Source organism: Primulina huaijiensis, chromosome 12 (assembly GCF_012295235.1).
Source record: "Primulina huaijiensis isolate GDHJ02 chromosome 12, ASM1229523v2, whole genome shotgun sequence".
NCBI lineage: Eukaryota > Viridiplantae > Streptophyta > Magnoliopsida > Lamiales > Gesneriaceae > Primulina > Primulina huaijiensis.
In genome coordinates this window covers 1,036,187-1,056,605 of record NC_133317.1, presented here as the reverse complement: position 1 = coordinate 1,056,605, position 20,419 = coordinate 1,036,187, and the positions used below count along the sequence as shown (strand labels likewise).

Genomic DNA, 20,419 nt, shown 5'->3' with positions numbered 1-20,419 from the left:
TTTTTTTTTTTTTTTTTTCCAATTTTAGCTGTAAACTCATTATCCCAACTCATAATTAAATTAGACATTGTAGGTGAGTTTCTCCTGCAATTTTCATCATATTCCTCATTTAAATTTGTAGTTTTGTGGCTATATTAAAAGAGTTAGAACCAACAACCAAATCGTGATCCATAAAACTTGATTAAAGAAATCTGATTAATCATAAATTTGGCACGATCCTATCAATTTTATGTGCAAAAACTAGTTGATAATTCTCTCTGACTGTTAATTAAGATATCTATATAATCGTAGTTTAGTCGCTAATATTCTGCTATATATAGCTAGTTTGTTTTATATCATTTCATGAATTTGTTCGTGCCATATTATGTTACCAGAAACGTGAAGAACTTTCTGTGTGGGCATGCTAACAAGCTAGGTCGCCTTACCTCCTTAAACAAAGTTACTTTTTTAAGTATTTAACATGAGCTAACCCTTTCTATAAAATATACTTTCCTCCGTCTCTAACTCATTTAGGTTCGTGCGTGTTTTCACACATATTAAGAAAGTATTTGAAAATGTAAATTTATAAAGCAATTTTTCGTCTTGCCTTACTTAATGAATATTTTAATTTGTATAAGTAGTTAATAACATTAATTTAATCGGGACAAAATGGTAAAAGAATTGGAAAAAATACACTAAATATGAAAATTAAACTGGGATAAATGGAAAAAGAAATAGAACCTTGAGAGGTACAAAGAAAATAATATAAAAATGACAAATATTTTTATATTATTACAATTGATAATACAAATGAATTTAAAATTAAAAATATGATACCCACTCCACGAGCAATTTTTCTCTGGATTTTGTAAACGAAGAAAAAAAAAGAGTAAGTCTCTTGTGAAACGGTTTCACGAATCTTTATCCGTGAGACGGATCAACCCTATCGATATTCACAATAAAAAGTAATACTCTTAGCATAAAAAGTAATATTTTTTCATGGATGACCCAAATAAGAGATCCGTCTCACAAAATACGATCCGTGAAACCATCTCACACAAATTTTTGTCAAAAAAACTATAATTCAAAAAATCCTCGGTAGCCACTCGGAAAACAAATAGTAGCCAGAGGATGGTGGAGCCAGCTTGAGACCATATTTACTTCCAAAATTAGATTTGAAAGTTGGAATCGAACACTTGTCTTGTAAAAGCAGATTGCATAGTTAGTGCTTTATTTATTTATTTAAAGATAATAAAAAAGCACAGTGCACGCAACTCTCTATGCATTCCCACTCGTCAATCCATATTTAATGTTCTTCTCAGATTTTCAAGAAAATTAACTACCAAGGATGTTATTTTACACACGAGAGTATTTATGAATCCAGCCAGCGTATAACTTTCGAATATTCCCTCTTTTAATTACATCATGTTTTTTTTTGCAAAATATAATCAAATAAACCAATGCTAGTTTAACTAATTCAAATTAAAACATGATTTACGAGGAGGAGTACTATTGAATACATTTATGGGTCAGAGACTCAGAGCCAAACAGTCCCTTATCCCCTGGACCCCTGCCATCCCACTATAAAGTATAAACCCTCTCTCACATTTCTTGGCATTTCCACCATCAGCCATGGTGTGCGCCACGCTAAACCCTCCATAAAATCAAGATCAGAGCACGAAAAAATGCTCGTTTCGATTTTTCTCGCTCTGTTTCTACCGTGCGCAGGGATGACAGCGGTGTTCCTGGTGTACATCTGTTTGCTGTGCTATGCAGCAAGCACCAACAATGGAAACGCTAACCAAGAGTTTCATTCACCCGTAAAACCCAATCAACACAACGGGCTCTCGGCTTCGGATCTTGAAAAGCTCCCGAAAGTCACAGGAAAAGACTTGATTCTGGGCTCGGATTGTGCTATATGTTTAGATGAAATCGAGAGTGAGCAACCCGCGAAACTGATTCCGGGTTGCAATCATGGATTTCATCTGCATTGTATCGACATCTGGTTGTCCAAGCAACCCTTTTGCCCGGTTTGTCGGGCCAAGATTGGATCTGAATTCTTCAATCCGCCAGAGAATGATCCATGTTGAAGAGCCGAATATGTATGCGTATTCTGCGTCTAAAAAAAGAGTAATAAATCATCAGCAGTTCCATTTTGGTTTTCATTTTTTTAAGTTGAATTTTTTGTATCTAAGAAGACGAGAAGGAACTAAATTCATATCATTCTTTGTACATTCTAAAGGTTTTACCACACAATGTTCGACTTTCACCATTACATTTAACTAAACTGAGGCTTTCCAATAATTTTTATTTTGACTAAATTATGTATATGGGCGTGTTAAAGTAGCATGACACGAGAAAAATGAGAAGAAACGACGATGATGCGTGAACAAAGGGTAAAAGGAAATTTCGTTTACACATAAAGCATTCTCCAATTATAAAATTGCACAATGGTGTGGTGACGAAATGAACTCATTCATTGACGCATTTACCAAGATATTTACAGCCCAACAGTACCATACATTAGTTATTAGGCAACCACATTATTAGAATCGAGAATCCCGTTTATTTAATTACGTTTTGACCAAGTGATTATTTAAATCACAAATGGTTACTTCTCTATTACCTTCATTCTAGAATTGTCAATTTTAATATGGTAAGCTCAGTGGCAAGATTTTTTTTTGACCAAGTGATTATTTAAATCACAAATGGTTACTTCTCTATTACCTTCATTCTAGAATTGTCAATTTTAATATGGTAAGCTCAGTGGCAAGATTTTTTTTTAAACAAGTGATTATTTAAATCACAAATGGTTACTTCTCTATTACCTTCATTCTAGAATTGTCAATTTTAATATGGTAAGCTCAGTGGCAAGATTTTTTTTTAAAAAAAAATTTATAAATATTTGTAAGAGATGCAACATAATTCGGGTTATATATATATACCTTGATTGGTCTGTTAGATTTTAAGTTTATGATAAAAACTACCCGAGACTATCTCATATTACTTGGCGTAAGCCAACATATTCGGGTAAGAAATGACAAAATACGAACAGAAATTGCTTTTGCAGTTTTGCGAGGCTGACGTTCCTTGAATGCCAAGGATAACAAGACAAACACGATTTGTATACATGAGCACGGCATAAAAAAAAGGGGCGATATTTGATTTTCCAGCCATGAAATCACGTTACTTTCTAAGGATTTTTATAAAACAGATTTATTACGATATGAAAAATATATTCACATTTATTATATTAAAATTTTGAGAATATAACATTTTACTTATATAAAATAAACACATTTTTTTAAAAAAAAAGTTTAGGAGTAGTCACGATTTTTCTCAGATCAGATTTCAGGCCCAGATTCCTTTGGTTTGTGAAAAGAACAGGCACGGCGGAGACGGCTTATGTTGAGGCGTTCTTAATTTGATCCAATTTTCCCCGACGGCCGGGATTCATGGCCGCCTCTGAAGAAAGTTGTTCAGTACTATGGCTCTCATGTTACACTAGTCGTTAACACTTTCCCTTTGCCGCGAGTCATCATGAATTGTTCACTCCCCGTTGGACATATGTTTTTTGTGGTTGCTAGCTCTCATTTTTTTCAAGGAAAATATACAATGATTCATGGTTACGTGTTTAGTGGAGCGAAATTATATCTTACTTACATATAAATTAAAAGGCTAGGATCGATGACTGTGAGAATGCTAAAATTGGAAGATGCATGTTTGTAACAGTAGCGCTATTTCGACATTTAATCACAAGTTGCGTCAAATTGCAATTCACAACAAAACCTTCTTCAATTCGTCAATGGATTCCCAGTACCGGATGCAGGATCCCCGCTTCAGATATTAATTGTTGATTATGATATAATATCCATATAAAAACATATTTAGAGTAATATATTTTGGGATGATTTGCCCGAATAAACCTGAACAAAAAAGATTTTAAAAAATAGACCTCAAGACTAAAAAACACATGGCGTAACGTGTTGGATCATGTATAAATGAGATCTATTTTTTTTTAAAAAAAAACTATTTTATGTCGGTAGATTATTCTTGAACAATAATGTATTGTAATTTGTAAGGTATAGGCACCTAAATGTTCCACCAATACTCTCTCCAAGCCTTATAATTTGAAATATATTTATTTTTTAAGATTAAGTATTGTTAAATTTTTGCATGTCAAATCTCAAATGTATTCGGATAAAAAAAACATAAAGTTACAGAAAATTTCAAATAGCAAACATCAAGACACGCCATGCAGTCCTACATTGTAAGCGTGGTGCATGGCCATCTCTTGACCATACCAAACACCATGAGGGCTATTTTTTTTTTTACAAAAAGTTAATTGACTAATTTTTTAATCCAAATGGAAATATAAAAGTTCAAAAAAATGAAAAAAATAATATATTTAAACATTGTATTTTGATTTTCTAGTAAATTATTATATATATATATATTATAAGTTTCAAATCATAAAAATTTTCATATATTTATGTTTATATAGTATCTTTTATTTATGTGTATATATAAATATAAATATATAAACATAAAACTCATATATATGTTATTGTCTCAAGAGTCATTATTTTTTAGATGAATTTTCTATCTGACTTGATTCAATAAAAAAATATTATTTATATACAAAAAATATTACTTTTAAATCCAAGTATAGACCAAATCGACCTATCTCACAGTTATTTATGTGTCTCATACATAAAACAACAAAATTTTCCCCATGGTATATCCCCCATTTTATGTTTGTTTCCTTGATCCTAAGCCTATATAAATTTATGGAAAATTAAATTTCGATTTTTGTTTTAAAGAAAAACTATTAATAGAAACTAACTCAAACAAGGTACAAAATATTGAAGTGTTTATATGCTAATCGAGAGTAGCACTTTTGATTTTTGTTTTTATATAAAATGTTTGTGCAAAAATTTCATTTCAAAACAAAAAAATATTATATCAATATTTTTTTTATTTTACGATGAACATTTCACAAAAATACACGCGAGTTATCCGAACACGCCCCTAACTGCTCGTTCCAGAAATTGGGGACAAGTTTGGCCAGATGAACTGCCAGCCGGTTTAAATGAAATGAACTAGGGCACAGCTGCTGGACCGGGCTATAAATAATTGAAAAGTAAGCAGCAAAACGTTCAGGGCGTAACGAAGAAACGTAGCCGAAGAAGAGGGCTTTCGCTTCGCGGACCAATATTATATTATCCTTTCACCTTGTGAACACTAACTTAAGGTAAATTTTCAGTCTTCATGAATTTTTTTTAAAAAAAAATTCATGAATTAATCGCATATAGATCTACCCGAAACCCAGTTATCCCTCTTTTCTATCAATTATCAACTAGTTAATTGAGGTTTTTCCTTTGTATTATTGCTTTCCGGCTAAGGATGCTCAAGTTAATTTTTTTTTCTTTTCAAATTTTGATTTTTCTGTTTTGAGTGCCCGTGTAGAGCATGGATCGTTACCATAAGGTGGAGAAGCCGAGGATGGAAACACCGATTGATGAGAACGAAATTCGGATTACGAGTCAAGGCAGAATGCGAAGCTACATCACTTATGCAATGAGTTTGCTTCAGGTATGTTTGTATTTGCAAGCATGCATGTAGGCGTAGAAATTTTGTTTAGCATTTTGATTTCAGGTCTAGTTATGTATATGATCTTGTAAATACGGGACAGCGGGTGAAGCCAACCCCATGTCTGAGAGCGAAAGTTTTAATTTTGCAGGGTCGAAAACTGAAATTATTTATAATTTCTAAAAATTAAAAATTTCGAAAGTCAAATTAATTTTGTAAAGTGAGATTCAAGTGACACTGACCCACCTCAAATGAGTCTCCCTAGGATTTTTTCTATGGTTATCAGGTAATTTGTTCCATTTTATTGGCATTGCTTATTTTATCTTTGATTTTATCACCAAATCTCTGGTTCAAGTTGTTGAGTTGTTCTGCTGTTTTTTGGTTTTGATCTTACTTTTACTTGGTTGTTCCATAGGTAAAATTTGGTTACGTACGATGTAGCGGATTCACTTGTTAATTTGTAATGTGCGTCCAGCTTTTGGGGCTTGTTTCTGCTAATACTTGGGTTGTTGTTGATATCATAGTAAGATTTGAAAATATGATCTTAGTATCATACGAAATGTCCTATAATTTGCACTTTTAGTTTTGCCCTTTTAAAGGATAGCCCAGTGTGAAGTATATACCATTTCCCTGAAGATATTTGGTTTCTCTTAATTTATCATGCTATATATACAGGAAAAGGAGTCAGATGAAATAGTGTTCAAAGCAATGGGGAGAGCCATAAACAAAACTGTGACGATTGTGGAATTGATCAAGGTAGTCTTTTTTCAAAAAAATATTTTTTTTTGTATTTTGATTATTGAGTTGTTCCAAATGATTTATGAATTTTCTCGCTTTTTCGTAATTTAGAGGAGAATTGTCGGGCTTCACCAAATTACATCAATTCAATCCACTGATATAACTGACACATGGGAACCCCTGGAGGAGGGTCTCCAAATGTAAGCATGCTCAAAAGGCAACATAGAAACCAGGATGTTTACATTTATGAACTTAGATAATTTTCTATCTGAAATTACTTGATTGTGTCATTGTTTGCTTATTGTAATAGTCTGGAAACCACGAGGAAAGTTTCAATGATCATTATTACTCTGTCAAAAACAGATTTGGATAAGACTAATATCGGGTGAGTTGTTTAGATTCTCTATATTAGTAAAATTCGCTTGGTCTGCTTGCGCTAGAGCTAACGAAAATCACGACATGCTTTGTTAATCTCTATTATTTTGTCAATTGCAAGGCAAAATACATTTTTTACTCCTCCAAAAGTATTGATATCATAGATTTTCCCTTTATAATATTGCTATTTTGTTCTTGAAGTAGAAGTACAGACCATTCTTTGTAATTCTGGCAATTATTTGCTTTAGGTACCACCCTCCCATACCAGCTGACCAGGTGAAGGTGTTTACAGAGGTTGACTATTATGGAGGTGGGTATCATGGTTTCTGATTTATGTACTTGTTCCTCTTACCTGTTCCTCTTACCCTGAGCTTAGGAATGTCTTTGTTTTAATTGCTTAGAAGGATCACATCCTGCCCAAGGAAGAGGAAGATTTGGTAGGGGAAGGGCCAGAGGCCGATCAGGTGTGAAGTTGATTTACATATTTTTGTTTCAGTAAATTTGTAACTTGGTGTTAAAAGTTTGAGCTGAATCATACTTATGTTAGTTTTGCATATCTGCTATTGCAATTGCAGGGAATGATTTCGCAACATATGAATACGATGATGGAGGCTATGAGCAGAATAATGGGTATGCCAGGGGTAATTGGAGAGGTCGAGGTAGAGTTCGCAATTTCCGTGGCCGTGGGAGGGGTGGTTACAATGGTTTTCAGGTGGATGATCAATATGATGCTGGAGGCTACAATCAAGAGGTCCCTCGAGGTATTACACGGACTCGGTTGATTTTTTTTCATACACTGCTGAATTGTTATTTCTGAAGCAGTGTGAACTCTGGTGTTATTGTTTCAACATTTGGTTTCCACACGGTCACAAACAAGAGTGGGGGTTGAAGACGTTGATATGCTTGTATTCATTAATTTTTCAACAGAAATTTATGTGCTGGATTCTGGACCTTAAAGCAGTATGAATTATATTAGTTAAAGCAGCTCTTTTTGGTTCACTCACTGTGCCTAGTGGATACGTTTGTTTGCTGCAGGCCGTGGCCATGGAAGGGGCCCACGTGGTTCGGGTAGGGGATTCAGATCTAACAGACCATTCCATGCTTTTTCTGCCGCTGCAGCTGCTGTGGGTTCTTAGTTTTTTAACCTTGATGGTGCAGTGAGAACGATATGATGTTCAGCTGATTGACGGATGTCTGCTCCATATTTGTCATTATTTTTGTTAGTTTCAACTATAGGATGTTCTATGTGGTCACTCGCTAACTGAGGTCGTTAACCTTTCCTGATCTTCTGTTTCTGTTGGTTTTTCATTTCCTGTTTTATGGAAATATATGTGACACATGCCCTAACATAAATTCAAAAGTAATGTAATACGCGTCATTCATAGGTGATATGAAACGTAAAATGAGACACAATTGTAGAAAAGATCATCCCGAGCGGTGTTGAGCCCTTTTCTTGTTTGCTTAGTTTCTTTTCCTAGTTTTTGAAGTTAATTTTAGATGGTTGTTTCATTGCTGAGGAACACTCAATTCTTTAATTTGTACGTCTGAAAGAACTTACACAACTGATAACATCTACTTTTTGATTCAGTTTTATGGTGTATTATGGGAGTTCTCCTAATGCGTGCTCTATAATCGCTGCCTCGCTTCTACTGTATTACAACCACTATACCGCAGATTGATAATTGCACATTGTAATAGGATTTATACCATTTAACCAGTGAGTCATTGTATTATTGGGGATGGACAAAAAATTATTTGTTTTTATTTTAAAAAAAAATTCAACAATCGAATTACTCTGTTGAATCGTAACATCACCTTAATAAACAATCGTTCTATTATTTTTATACCAACAGATGAAATGGATAACTATATGTTCATGAAACTATTTTGTGGTTGAAATATCGGACCACGACGTCAAAGTGTAGCCATCCCTGAATAAAGAAAGTAATACTGTTTCTGTGGCAGCCTGGAAATAACAAATTTTCCTTGTATCCCAAGTTTGAATATTTGGACTTGGAAGATGATGACGGACAATCAACCTTGTCACTAGGAGTTCGTGCCTGATTTGTTCATCAATTGCAGAGACTCGGTTCTCTATAAATTTAGCCACTATTTTATGTTGAAATATCTATTGTGGGGAAAAGGATGCAAGAAATGGACAGAGAAATATGCGAAGACATTGTTATAGTGGGTGCTGGCATATCTGGTTTTGCTACGGTTTTGGCACTTCATAGGTATATTATTACTATACTTGAAGTACGACTGTCTCGGAGTTGAATTTGCATAATTTGCAGATTGAGATTCAACTTATTTTAGTTTGAAACTCAAATACTTTACAGCGCACATGGAGTCTTAAACTCAAAATTCCCTTTTAGACTAGAGCTTATATCTAGTGTTTAAGGAATCATGCTGATACAGTTGAATTGCATGAAGTATATAATATATTCATTTGTAGGTTGGGAATTCGGAGCCTGGTATTAATAATCATTTGGAAAATTGAGAATCACTTGACGCACTCGGCATTGGGGGACCTGGTTCGAGAAACATGTCTAGAAATGCAAGGGTATGGAAAATGAATTTTTGATATGCTGAGTGAATTTTATGATTAAATTCATCGCTCACCATTGAGATTGACTTGACTACAGTCTACAAATCGCTCTACTCCTTTTTGTTATTCATGACTAATATGTTTATTTGTATGATGAAATGTTTGCATCACTTCTGAAAGTTGCTTCCAATTCTTGGTGGATTTCTGCATGTCTCTGCAGATAAAAGCCCGTTCATTTCTGAGCAATCCCCGTCCCAACCAAACAAGAAAGACGTGAAATTGTGAGATGTTTTTTCGTCGACGAATTTGATTTATTTTCAACTGGAAATTAAATCTTTAAAGCCGTTGCGTAAAAAGAAAAGACTTATTAGAAACCATGGAGAGGGAGGGGCCAAAAGTTGTCCCCATCGAAGAATAAGGAAAACTTAAATTGGTGCATCTTGCGGATGGCTCAGTTTTTATTATAGCAAAACTTTTATTTTCTTTTTGGTCCCGGAATAGCATGTTTGTGTTACTCCTTAAAGATCAAAACTACGTTTGTGTTGGTACGTGATCCCTTTCAGTAAAGAATTATATTGTTCGACATATACTAAAAGTCATAAAAATATCATACTAGGATGTAAAATCGTGAATTTGTGTTTTATCAGAATTAAGTGTTGTGTCAAATATTACAACATTTAAGACAACATGCAACGGAATATTAAAGTTTGTAACACAAATCGATTTTAAATAGATAGATCGACAAGATTAAATATGCACAAGTACCTTATGGCAAAAATTAATCACTAGAAAACTAAATTGTTTACACAAAAACCTATCACTAGTGATTATAACAAAAATCAATTTTCTCAAAAAGATAAGAAAACAAACGCTTTCTAAAACAAATAACCAGAATGAAAACTTAATTTGACAAAAACTTGTGTGAGACGGTCTCACGGGTCGTATTTGTGAGACGGATATCTTATTTGGGTCATCCATGAAAAAGTATTACTTTTTATGCTAAGAGTACTACTATTTATTGTGAATATGGGTAGGATTGATCCGTCTCACGGACGGTCTCACATGAGACCCACTCAATTAAGAAAGCAAAAAACGTTATGCCAAAAGGGAATCCACGAAAACGATCTTCAGCTAACTTTGTTACGGATGTTGTCTGCAAATGTTCCCAACATTCAAGGCAACACGCGAAACAGCAACGTCCTTGCAGAATATTTTCTCTAAAATCTTCAATGTGCAAAAGTGCACACAATATGCAGCCACGAAAACTTTCAAACGAAGAGTGAAAAAACACGAAAGCAATAGATCGAAAAAGCTCCTACGAAAATCTCTCCTCCACGAAAAAAACTATTCCACGAAAAACAACTCACGAAAAACTCCTCATGAAAATCTCCACAAAAAATAACTCTTCTCTCTCTTCTCTTCCTCTCTATGCTTTTGAATCTCCACCTCTTATTTATAAATGTCTCCTTTTCGAAAATCTACAAGATATGGTAAACAAAAATTCTATTAGAAACAATATCTTTATGAATCAATAATACCATATCATGTAAATCATTATCATAAATATTATATCTAGAAAACAAAATTCAATATTCCACATAATCTTATCAAGAAGGAAATTAAATTTAAGTAAATTATTATATCACAATAAAATCTTAACATAATTATCTAGAAAGGCAAAACCATAATTAAATATTAAATATCATATCAACAACGAAAAATATATTAAGAAAATTATTTAAAAGAAGAAATCATATCAATTAAATAAAAAAAAATATATTTCCATCACTTTCAATATCCCTTGAAGCCGGCTTCAGTCAGGGTTAATGCTCAGCTTTAGAAGAAAAATATATAATTATATATGCTGAATACATTGCCCATGACAGCAATGCTTATTAAAAAAAAGAAGACGAAGCAGCAAGAATCGGCATGATTATTTGCATAAAGACACTCAGCATGCTTCCATCATGCATGATTCAAGACTTCTGTATTCATCTTTCATTCTTCATTTTTTATTTTACAAGATACACTGAACCCATCCACTCTCGAAACAATGTTTTCAAGCAAGATAACAGATTTAAAAATAGAAAATATAAATGGTTTTAAGATTTTTTTCCATGAGAAATGAACAAAAAATAAAGTATATGATCACAGCGATCGAGTTGAACGTTACCACGTTTAATTTGGATTTCCGGGATCATATGCAGTGGATTAATGAACACATGTTTCTACAACTTAATGCATAATTTTTAACTTTAATTCAAGTTTGTCGTCCAGAAGATCAACCTCATGTCTTCATCAAACGTCATTTAATTATAATGTCTACATCTATCAACGTATGTATCATGTACGCATTTCAGACAAATTAACCTTAACATCTTTTTAATTATTATTATTATATTTTAAAAACAACACGAGTCAAGTCTATAAATTAAGTTATTTTTGTGCACATAACTTCATCTTCGCGAGTCAGGAAGGAAAATATCGCACATTTGCGTTTGGGCAGCACATACTACGTTTTTTGCTCTACTTTTCATTTAAAAAAAACAAATTTTTGGGAATAAGTATGAAAGAAATCGACATAGCGATATATGAAGATATTGTCATCGTGGGAGCTGGAATATCTGGTTTGACTACAGCTTTGGGATTGCACAGGTACAGTTATCAGGTTTAATTGGGACTTTACGAACTATATTTCATTTTTGCCTTATAACTAATATATGTGTAGGTTGGGGGTGCGAAGTCTTGTTTTGGAATCATCAGAGAGCTTAAAATTTACTGGATTTGCGCTAACCACGTGGCCCAATGCCTGGCGAGCACTTGATGCAGTTGGCGTCGGAGACTTGCTAAGGAAAAACTCCATTCAAACTGAAGGGCACGTCACCTTTATCAAAATCTCTTCCTATTTCTTGAATATAAATTAAGCATTGCCAACTTGGTGAAAAATGGAACTATACATTAATATTTAATTTAGAATGAACATATTTTTTTTCAACTTAAGACATAGTGTCGTTGCAGATTTAAGGTTGTCTCTTCCGGTTCCATCCCGCTTGGTACGGAGCAATCCCATCTGCTGGGAGATCTTTTAAGATTGTGAGCTGCTTAATTTCTCGTCGTAGTTTTGATCGTTTCAATATAGTAATGTATATTATATATGAAGGGCTTGCTTGCTCTCATTGTTATATATGTGTACATACCATTAATACAGCAATTTTGAAAGCCGTTGTATCAAAAGGAAAGATTTATTGGAAACCTTGGAGAGCGAACTGCCTCGTGGAACTATCAGATATTCTTCTGAAGTTGTTTCTATTGAAGAAACGGGCAACTTTAAACTGGTGCATCTTGCGGATGGTTCGGTTGTCAAAACTAAGGTGATGGTACCAATTTGCATGATCGGCTAAATACAAGTTTTTTCTTTTTTGGTGTAACCGATTCTTACTTTTGATTTAAAAGTAGTTTTCCATTATTTTTCCCCAACTGATGTTTGATTGAGGCAAATAGGTGGATTTAACATTATGTTTACCTTTTTTTAAAACTACCATCGATTCCATCATTAATTTCCCCAACTGAATTCAGGTATTGATTGGATGTGATGGTGGGAATTCGATGGTTGCGAAGTGGCTGGGGATTGAGGGTCCAGTTAGTACAGGGAGGTCAGCCATTAGAGGCCTTGCTAATTATCCTGATGGTCACGGGTTCGAGCCAAAGTTTCATGTCTACTCAACATGGTGTGTTCATTGTGGTTTTGTTCCTTGTGATGAAAAGAGCCTATATTGGTTCTGCAACTTCAGCCCCTCCTTCCATCAATGTAAGCAATTAGTACACCTGTCCCTAAGGGATAGTTTGGATGCATGGTAGGTATGTTTAGCTCCTATAAAGAGGTCAAAAGTTCAATCTCTCTCAACCTCTGTTATCCCAGCTTTGAGTATGTCACACAGGGATCCTGTGTGGTTTACTTGGTCAACGTGATTTGCAAACTGCTTAAGTGACCATTTGAGTTTACCCAGAGCACATAAAAAATAATGGTTGTGGTTCCTAATGTTTTTTAAAAAAACAATTAGTAGAACTACACATTCACCATGTTCAGCCATTTAAATAATATTTTTGCGAGCTTTTAATTCTTTCATTTGTTGCATTAAATATGGAAATGCTTGAAAATAAGACAAGCAATGAACATATAAAGATTTAGCATATGATTGCAACATGACAATATTCTTTCAACTCAGCCAACTCGTAAAGCGTGGAAGAACATTCTATGATAAACAAACTTTAATTAAATTCGACTTTGCTCTGTTTTAGCATTAAATTCTTCATCACATCTTACCTTATGTTGTTTTTTTTTCTTGACAGACAACGAGGAAAACCAAGATCCCTTGAGCATGATAAAATTTGTGGCAAGTCAACTCCGCGATGCACCACTAAACATATCAAACATTGTAGAAAGAACTGAGCTAGACTGCATCTGCTGTACACCTTTAAGATTAAAATTACCATGGAATTTTTTGTTGGGAAATTCCATAAAGAACAACGTTTGTGTCGTGGGTGACGCCTTTCATCCCATGACACCGGCTATAGGCCAAGGTGGAGGTTCATCTCTAGAAGATAGCGTTGTTCTTGCACGATGCCTTGGGAAAGCTTTGACAACATCGAGTGTCGAAGAAGAATATATAAGAGTTGAGAAGGGTCTAAAAATGTATGTGAAAGAGAGGAGATGGAGAATTCTGTGTCTTCTAACAGCGGCATATATTGTTGGTTTTGTACAAAGTTCTGGTAGTAAGGTTATCAGCTTCTTAAGGAAGCGGTTCTTGACAAAGAATCTTGTTAAGATTATGGCTAGGATGGGAGACTTTGATTGTGGGGATTTAACCATTCCTTAGAAGATAAGAATTTGAACCCTCCCAGCTTGTCTGCCGGAATATATTATCAAATAAGAGTAGGTTTCATACGGTATCACTTTGAGATAGATCGACCCAGTCTATACTTACATTGAAAAAGTAAAATAATATTTTTTCACATTTCGGGTTGGATTGAAGATCATTTCACAAAATTGACTCATGAAACGATCTCATAAATATGTGATAAAACAAATGTTTGTCGGTACCGATTAATGAATAAAAAGATATGTTGAAAAATTTGTTCAGTGCAACAGAAAGATTGAATTAGTAGTATCAAGTATGGAAAAATATATGCATGTGAGCCCTGACTTTTAATATCATCATTATATGTTACTTACAGTAGCCTAAATACGTACAATCTTTGATCCTTACAAAAGTCATTAATGTCACGGTCTTTCTAGGACTATATTTCCATTTTTCGCAATTTCTTTCCTATTTGAATTCATATAATCTTGTATTTGGAATTTATAATAAATAAAAAGAAAATAGATGTCAAGTTTTTAAATACCTGGTGGAGGAATAAACCGAGCTTATGTATTTAAACAAGTCAAACGGTAATATTTCAGTTAAGTAATTTAATATGAGATGACATGTATAGTATTAACATAGCATTATGAATATATCTTGTTAAGTAAAATGTAGCGACTGCTCAAGACTTTGAAGTGAATATCGTTGGCTAAAATTAAAGATGACTCTCACCAATATTCAATGTAGTTCTTTTTTCCACATACTCAAGTAAAACCCAATATAGAATCGGTTCAATCGATCATTTACGAGTCAAAGTGAATTACATTTTCGGACAAAAGCACGTTGTTCATATGAACTATATAACCGGGTCTAAACTCCATGCAAGATATCAGAGGGTACTAATGTGGTGAATTCGAACTGGTTTGTATATATTTGAACTCCGAAATATTAATATTTTCGATCGATGTTCATAATAAAACTAAAGTCAGCGTGGATGATAAACGTAAATGTTCGAAAAAGGAAAAATGAGATCCTAACCTTAGATAGTGTGCGTCTAAGAGTGGATGATAAACGTAAAGGTTTGAAACATATATCTGTTAGAGTAAAATATATGAGACCTCTGATCGAGGTTGAATAATTGGAATTCCTCCTTTTACGAGGTAGATAATACTCATCTTTAATTAGTACTCCAATGATTTACTTCCTTGTTAATTTCTTTCCCCCGCCTATGCCATCTTTTGCGGTGGTTCATAGCGCAGCTTTTCGGGATAGTAATATAAAAATCTTTCAGGGCATTTAATTGGATGCCGGTATCATCACATGGCAAATGAAATCTTACTATGTATGCCAAAGGCATGTGCTTTACACATGATACAATAATGGGCTGCGCCAGATTTGGTCGATAAGGCACATGAGAGGTCACGTTGGGTTCATTTTTTTGTCCACCACACGTTTTCATATCGCATTTTTGAGCTAATTTATCAATTTTAATTCATATGTGCCATTCAAGATCCAACGATTGATGATACTTAAGAGTAGCTATATTTTCCAAGGACTCTCCCGTGCACTAGACACGGAAGTGAGATGTAGCTGAATATATTAATATCTTGTGATGGAATTGAGGCATTTCATGATCCAATGTAAGTTTGGAAATCCATGTGGGCTCGTGAGTAATCGGGCAGAGAACATGGAATAATTGAATGAGATTCAGAATTGACAGACGATTCAATTTGTAAAAAATTTGTGGGTTTTATTTTATTTTTTGGGGGCTACTTGCAGGTCCGTCACATGTGAGTGGTTCCAATACCAGAAATCGTGGCTACCAGAAATCGTGGCACCTATATAAGAACCATAAAATCTTGTGTACTGATCATTGTAACAAATCTATCAACCGATTTATCTCCTTCTTCTTCTTCATAATTGTTCTTGAACTTACTGTTTCAAACCAGAGAAATGTCGATCACTAATGTTGTTTTTGCATTAACATTCACTCTTGAGTTGAGCAGTTTGATAATTAGTGCCAGTTCTTTCGCAGCTTCTGGATGGAGCCAGGCTCATGCCACCTTCTACGGCGGCAGCGATGCTTCGGGGACAATGGGTACGTAAGTTTATTTTCAAATTCAAATATAAAAACCCTATTGGTTAGTATATAATTTTTGAAGGTTCCTTGTAATCATATATAGGGGGTGCTTGTGGATATGGGAACTTGTATTCAGCTGGATATGGGACTAGGACTGCAGCATTGAGCACTGCATTGTTCAACGATGGGGCATCATGCGGGCAGTGTTACAAGATCATCTGTGATTATAAAAATGACCCTCAGTGGTGCAGGCCGGGGGTGTCTATAACAATCACAGCGACTAACTTTTGCCCACCAAATTTTGATCTTCCGAGTAACAACGGAGGGTGGTGCAACCCTCCCCGCCCACATTTCGACATGGCTCAGCCTGCCTGGGAGAAGATCGGCATATACAGGGGTGGTATCGTACCTGTATTCTACCAAAGGTTCGTCTTTTCCTCCTTTTTTTTACAACGTAACTATCCATGAAGTAACACACCATTTCTTCACACAGAAATTAAGCAAAAATCGCTTATGATACTGTTACACATGATGCATAGGGTTCCTTGCAAGAAACATGGTGGGGTTAGATTCACAATCAATGGAAGGGACTACTTTGAACTAGTCCTGATTAGCAATGTGGGCAATGCTGGATCCGTTCGGTCCGTTCAAATCAAGGGCTCGAGAACGGGCTGGGTGGCTATGTCCAGAAATTGGGGTGCAAATTGGCAGTCCAATTCATTTCTCAACGGGCAATCTTTGTCATTCATGGTCACTTCAACTGATGGGACTACCAAAACTTTCTTGGATGTTGTGCCATTTAACTGGGCTTTCGGCCAGACATTCTCCAGTCCAATCCAGTTCTAAGATCAAGAATGGGCTCTAGATGGAATGGTTTATAGGCTGAGGCGTGCTTGCTGAAAGCAGCCCGCCAAATTAAGCAGAATTTGGGCCCGAAAATTAGTCCACCAGGGAACGTGGTGGCACTAAATTTGAATTTATTTAGTATCATTGAAATATACATATGCAAAATAGGAGCTTTTGGATTGTTTTTGTTTAACTTGTAATTATAATGAACTATTATCATCAAGGATTCAAGAGGAAGATTTTTACTAGTCTACGGAATTGTTTGTTTTTATCCTTTTAATTTAACTACTGCCATTTTACTAATATTCTTTTACAACATAAAAACAAATGTTAAAATTATCCGATAAAAGTAAATTTGAACAAAAAATTTATTTTAAAATATATTTATACCATTTAAGTATCTTTAACTCAGTTATTTTGAATTTTGAACTTGTACATCCGAAGTTTTGGGTTTTTTTATTTAAAAAAAAATTGTAATTTAACATAGTTAAAACTTAAAAGTAAGGTTTAGAAATTTAGTAGAAATGATAATTGAAAGATTTCAACGAATTCAGCATGTGGGCATATGGATAATTATTTGATGGCAAAAACTTGTGTGAGACGGTCTCACGGGTCGTATTTGTGAGACGGATCTCTTATTTGGGTCATCCACGAAAAACTATTATTTTTTATGCTAAGATTATTATTTTTTATTGTGAATATGGGTAGGGTTGACCCGTCTCACAGATTAAGATCCGTGAGACGGTCTCACATGATACCTACTCTTATTTGATAATGTTAAAGCCCATCTTTTTGTCCCCATTTTCTTCATTAAGCAAAAAATTAATCCTGCAGAAACTGAACTTCGATGACAGAGCTAAATCCTATCAATATTTCGCTACAAAANTTTGATAATGTTAAAGCCCATCTTTTTGTCCCCATTTTCTTCATTAAGCAAAAAATTAATCCTGCAGAAACTGAACTTCGATGACAGAGCTAAATCCTATCAATATTTCGCTACAAAATCTTGAAATTCATCTTGATGACTATAAGCCAATCCTTGGGTTTTGCACTTCATCTTCAGTCAATGCCCATGAATTCAAACTTGAAAGTGAACTGCTCTATCGAGAAGAAGATGATGAATTGAGAAAGCTTTTGCTGGTTAATGTTGAGGAATTACCTACAGTGCCTCCTTCTGCAGTGGAGGTCAATTTTACAACTTATTTTGCTCCAGGTGAGTTAAAGGTCTCGATTTTAAAGTCTCCCTGCTAGGTATGAAAGTATCGATAATTTTCTTTTGCTTCCCAGATTTTATGAAACCTGGGCATGATCAATATGTTCATCGTCACGCCAACGGGTATGATCTTTTTTTCATGTAAGACCTTTACGTTTTTTTAAAAAAACTGCAGCTTGTTTAACAATGAGACTGGCAAATAGTATTTTTTTTTTGTGACCGACGATGTATTTTAGTGAAGTTGTTAAGTTTTAATCTTTTCTTGGTAGATAGGTTGTGCGTGGTTGGCTTGGCCTCAACTCATGTAGCATTCAAGGATGAAGGGGGAGTAGTTTCTGTAGATTTTAATGTAGGGAAGTCTGATAGGAGTGAAATTAAAGTGACGGGAAAACGGAAAAAGGTGATTTTTTTTTTCTTTTGGTTCTTATATTTCGTAGTAACTTTATAGATATATTTTTTATTTCTTAATGGTTATTTATTCGGTGGCACTCAAGGTTAGAGGCCAGGTATGGATTGTTTCCTATGAATAATTTACTATCAAACTAATAAGTGATTGCGATAAGAAATTTGCTGTAATTGGTATTATAGTACTGGTGTTGTCAATGTGCCTTTTCACGAGATTAAAATTGGACAAGAAATGTTATCGGTACAAGAAGTCCAATGTGAAACGACTAACACGGCTTTGCTATTAAATTTTATTTCTGGTTGGTTATTCATTTATTGATTCAAGTCCAGGCCCGAGGGTTTGCATCACTCTTCCATTGTTACAGCATTATAACTTTTGCATCATTGGTGAATCGCACAATTTTGGCATATTGCTTGAGTTTTAGCCAATAAATTGTGCAAGAATATAGTTACCGTTTTCATATTACATGAATCATCATGCGTGTGTCATATTATTTGAGGATGCTTTTGTTGATTGTTTTTTGTAGAATGCTCAACGTTTTGAGTCCAATACAGCACTGTGTAAAGTGTGCACTCAAGATGCTTCTTATATAGCGAGGTTGAAATTCTCTTCATCTTATCTTTTCAAATGTATACCCTCGTTTCTTTGAACTTTAAGGTATCATTCTGCTGCAGGTGCTGTGTGAAAGGATCTCTATTGGAAGTCAATGAAAGGTTAAGCAAGAAACCTGAGTTGCTTAATTCCTCGGTAGGCTTAACTATCATCTATGTTTTTATCCAACATTCATGCTCTCTTGCCATACTTGTGCTCTTGTTTATTCTTGTAATCTTGTCAAATTGAAAGTTGAGCTTTTGGTTGATACTTCACGGGTTAGCACTTAACACTTTATGATCTTTTTAAGTGGGGTCTTCTTATTTAAGTATTTACTATTATCGATCTGTGGGCACATTTCTGTGGGAGAGGGTACAGAATGTTCTCAACTATTGATGTTTTTCTAGACTAATGCTTCTTGAACTTGAAATTTTCTGGTGAACCGCAAGAATCGGATACCTTATTACCGCAGACATTAATTAAGATATTTTCACTCTTCAACTATTTTCCTCTGGGGTTTCTTTTCCTGTAGGTGTAGTATATTTTACTTATATCCGTGTCCCACTGTGCTAAAAATGAATCATGGAATTTTATCGATAAATCTAAAGTTTGAACGAACTCTTGAACTATCTTCTGTTGAATAGATTGTTGTCTCCGTGTTGAAAGTTGAAATGTGTATCTTTTTGGAATTTTGTTGCAGGCAGACAGAGAAGGATACATTGCAATTATCATGCCTAAACCCGCAGATTGGCTCAAGACTAAGGCTTCTTTATTAAGTGTCGATGAATACAAAAAATTGAGAACTGAATTTTGACTTGAAACAATTGGTGCACTGCAGCACTACGAATTTATGCTTCTGATCAGGTGAAAACAAAGATACATTTTTGTGGGTAAATCTCGAGTCATGCTGACTTGCTATTATTATAGATTGTTCTTTTACAAAAATTTTGATATGCAGCAACTGTTATTGTATCAATTATTTATTTCTAAAATATATAGCCTCAGCTTAATTGCCTTCTACTATGACTTGTATTAATATCTAACCAATTCTTGAACCACTAGCTTTCTTGTCCGATTTATGTTGAGAAAACACAAGTATATTTGCTCCTCCAGATCTTCCAACTGTTCCACAAACCAAGATTCATGGATTTGAAATTCCTGCAGAACTTTTAACATCACATTCTTCCAT

The 20,419-nt window shown here is 34.5% G+C and overlaps 5 protein-coding genes across 6 annotated transcripts in view; all 5 read left to right on the top strand.

Annotated features, from left to right (window-relative positions):
* The window catches only part of LOC140990450 (uncharacterized), an 11,889-nt gene extending 3,866 nt beyond the window's left edge, over nucleotides 1-8,023 (top strand). Inside the window, exons 1-9 of one of the 2 annotated variants that reach the window (XM_073460141.1) lie at nucleotides 5,055-5,233; nucleotides 5,449-5,574; nucleotides 6,247-6,327; nucleotides 6,421-6,509; nucleotides 6,620-6,694; nucleotides 6,933-6,994; nucleotides 7,086-7,148; nucleotides 7,260-7,445; nucleotides 7,720-8,023. In XM_073460141.1, coding sequence (XP_073316242.1) covers nucleotides 5,452-5,574; nucleotides 6,247-6,327; nucleotides 6,421-6,509; nucleotides 6,620-6,694; nucleotides 6,933-6,994; nucleotides 7,086-7,148; nucleotides 7,260-7,445; nucleotides 7,720-7,820 — 780 coding nt within the window. In that variant the 5' untranslated portion in view covers nucleotides 5,055-5,233; nucleotides 5,449-5,451 and the 3' untranslated portion in view covers nucleotides 7,821-8,023. Of the gene's footprint in view, nucleotides 1-5,054; nucleotides 5,234-5,448; nucleotides 5,575-6,246; nucleotides 6,328-6,420; nucleotides 6,510-6,619; nucleotides 6,695-6,932; nucleotides 6,995-7,085; nucleotides 7,149-7,259; nucleotides 7,446-7,719 lie in introns of those variants that run through there. The other variant, XM_073460142.1, reaches the window with a different exon arrangement.
* LOC140990064 (E3 ubiquitin-protein ligase ATL23) lies at nucleotides 1,710-2,069 on the top strand. Its single transcript, XM_073459646.1, has one exon. It carries the CDS (start codon nucleotides 1,710-1,712, stop codon nucleotides 2,067-2,069), a length of 360 nt encoding a protein of 119 aa, XP_073315747.1.
* A 3,691-nt stretch (nucleotides 8,024-11,714) lies between the features above and the next one.
* LOC140990306 (monooxygenase 2-like) lies at nucleotides 11,715-14,187 on the top strand. Its single transcript, XM_073459921.1, has 6 exons — nucleotides 11,715-11,887; nucleotides 11,961-12,107; nucleotides 12,251-12,325; nucleotides 12,441-12,603; nucleotides 12,809-13,040; nucleotides 13,583-14,187. Exons 1-6 carry the CDS (start codon nucleotides 11,799-11,801, stop codon nucleotides 14,107-14,109), a joined length of 1,233 nt encoding a protein of 410 aa, XP_073316022.1. The 5' UTR covers nucleotides 11,715-11,798; the 3' UTR covers nucleotides 14,110-14,187.
* A 1,765-nt stretch (nucleotides 14,188-15,952) lies between these two features.
* On the top strand, nucleotides 15,953-17,243 carry LOC140989378 (expansin-A11-like). The gene is made up of 3 exons (XM_073458585.1): nucleotides 15,953-16,192; nucleotides 16,278-16,599; nucleotides 16,714-17,243. The coding sequence occupies exons 1-3, from the start codon at nucleotides 16,048-16,050 to the stop codon at nucleotides 17,018-17,020; spliced, it is 774 nt and encodes a 257-aa protein (XP_073314686.1). The 5' UTR covers nucleotides 15,953-16,047; the 3' UTR covers nucleotides 17,021-17,243.
* A 715-nt stretch (nucleotides 17,244-17,958) lies between these two features.
* Nucleotides 17,959-20,206, top strand: LOC140989352 (uncharacterized). Its single transcript, XM_073458553.1, has 6 exons — nucleotides 17,959-18,233; nucleotides 18,308-18,356; nucleotides 18,507-18,633; nucleotides 19,166-19,236; nucleotides 19,314-19,386; nucleotides 19,931-20,206. Exons 1-6 carry the CDS (start codon nucleotides 17,987-17,989, stop codon nucleotides 20,042-20,044), a joined length of 681 nt encoding a protein of 226 aa, XP_073314654.1. The 5' UTR covers nucleotides 17,959-17,986; the 3' UTR covers nucleotides 20,045-20,206.
* Nucleotides 20,207-20,419: the final 213 nt, after the last annotated feature.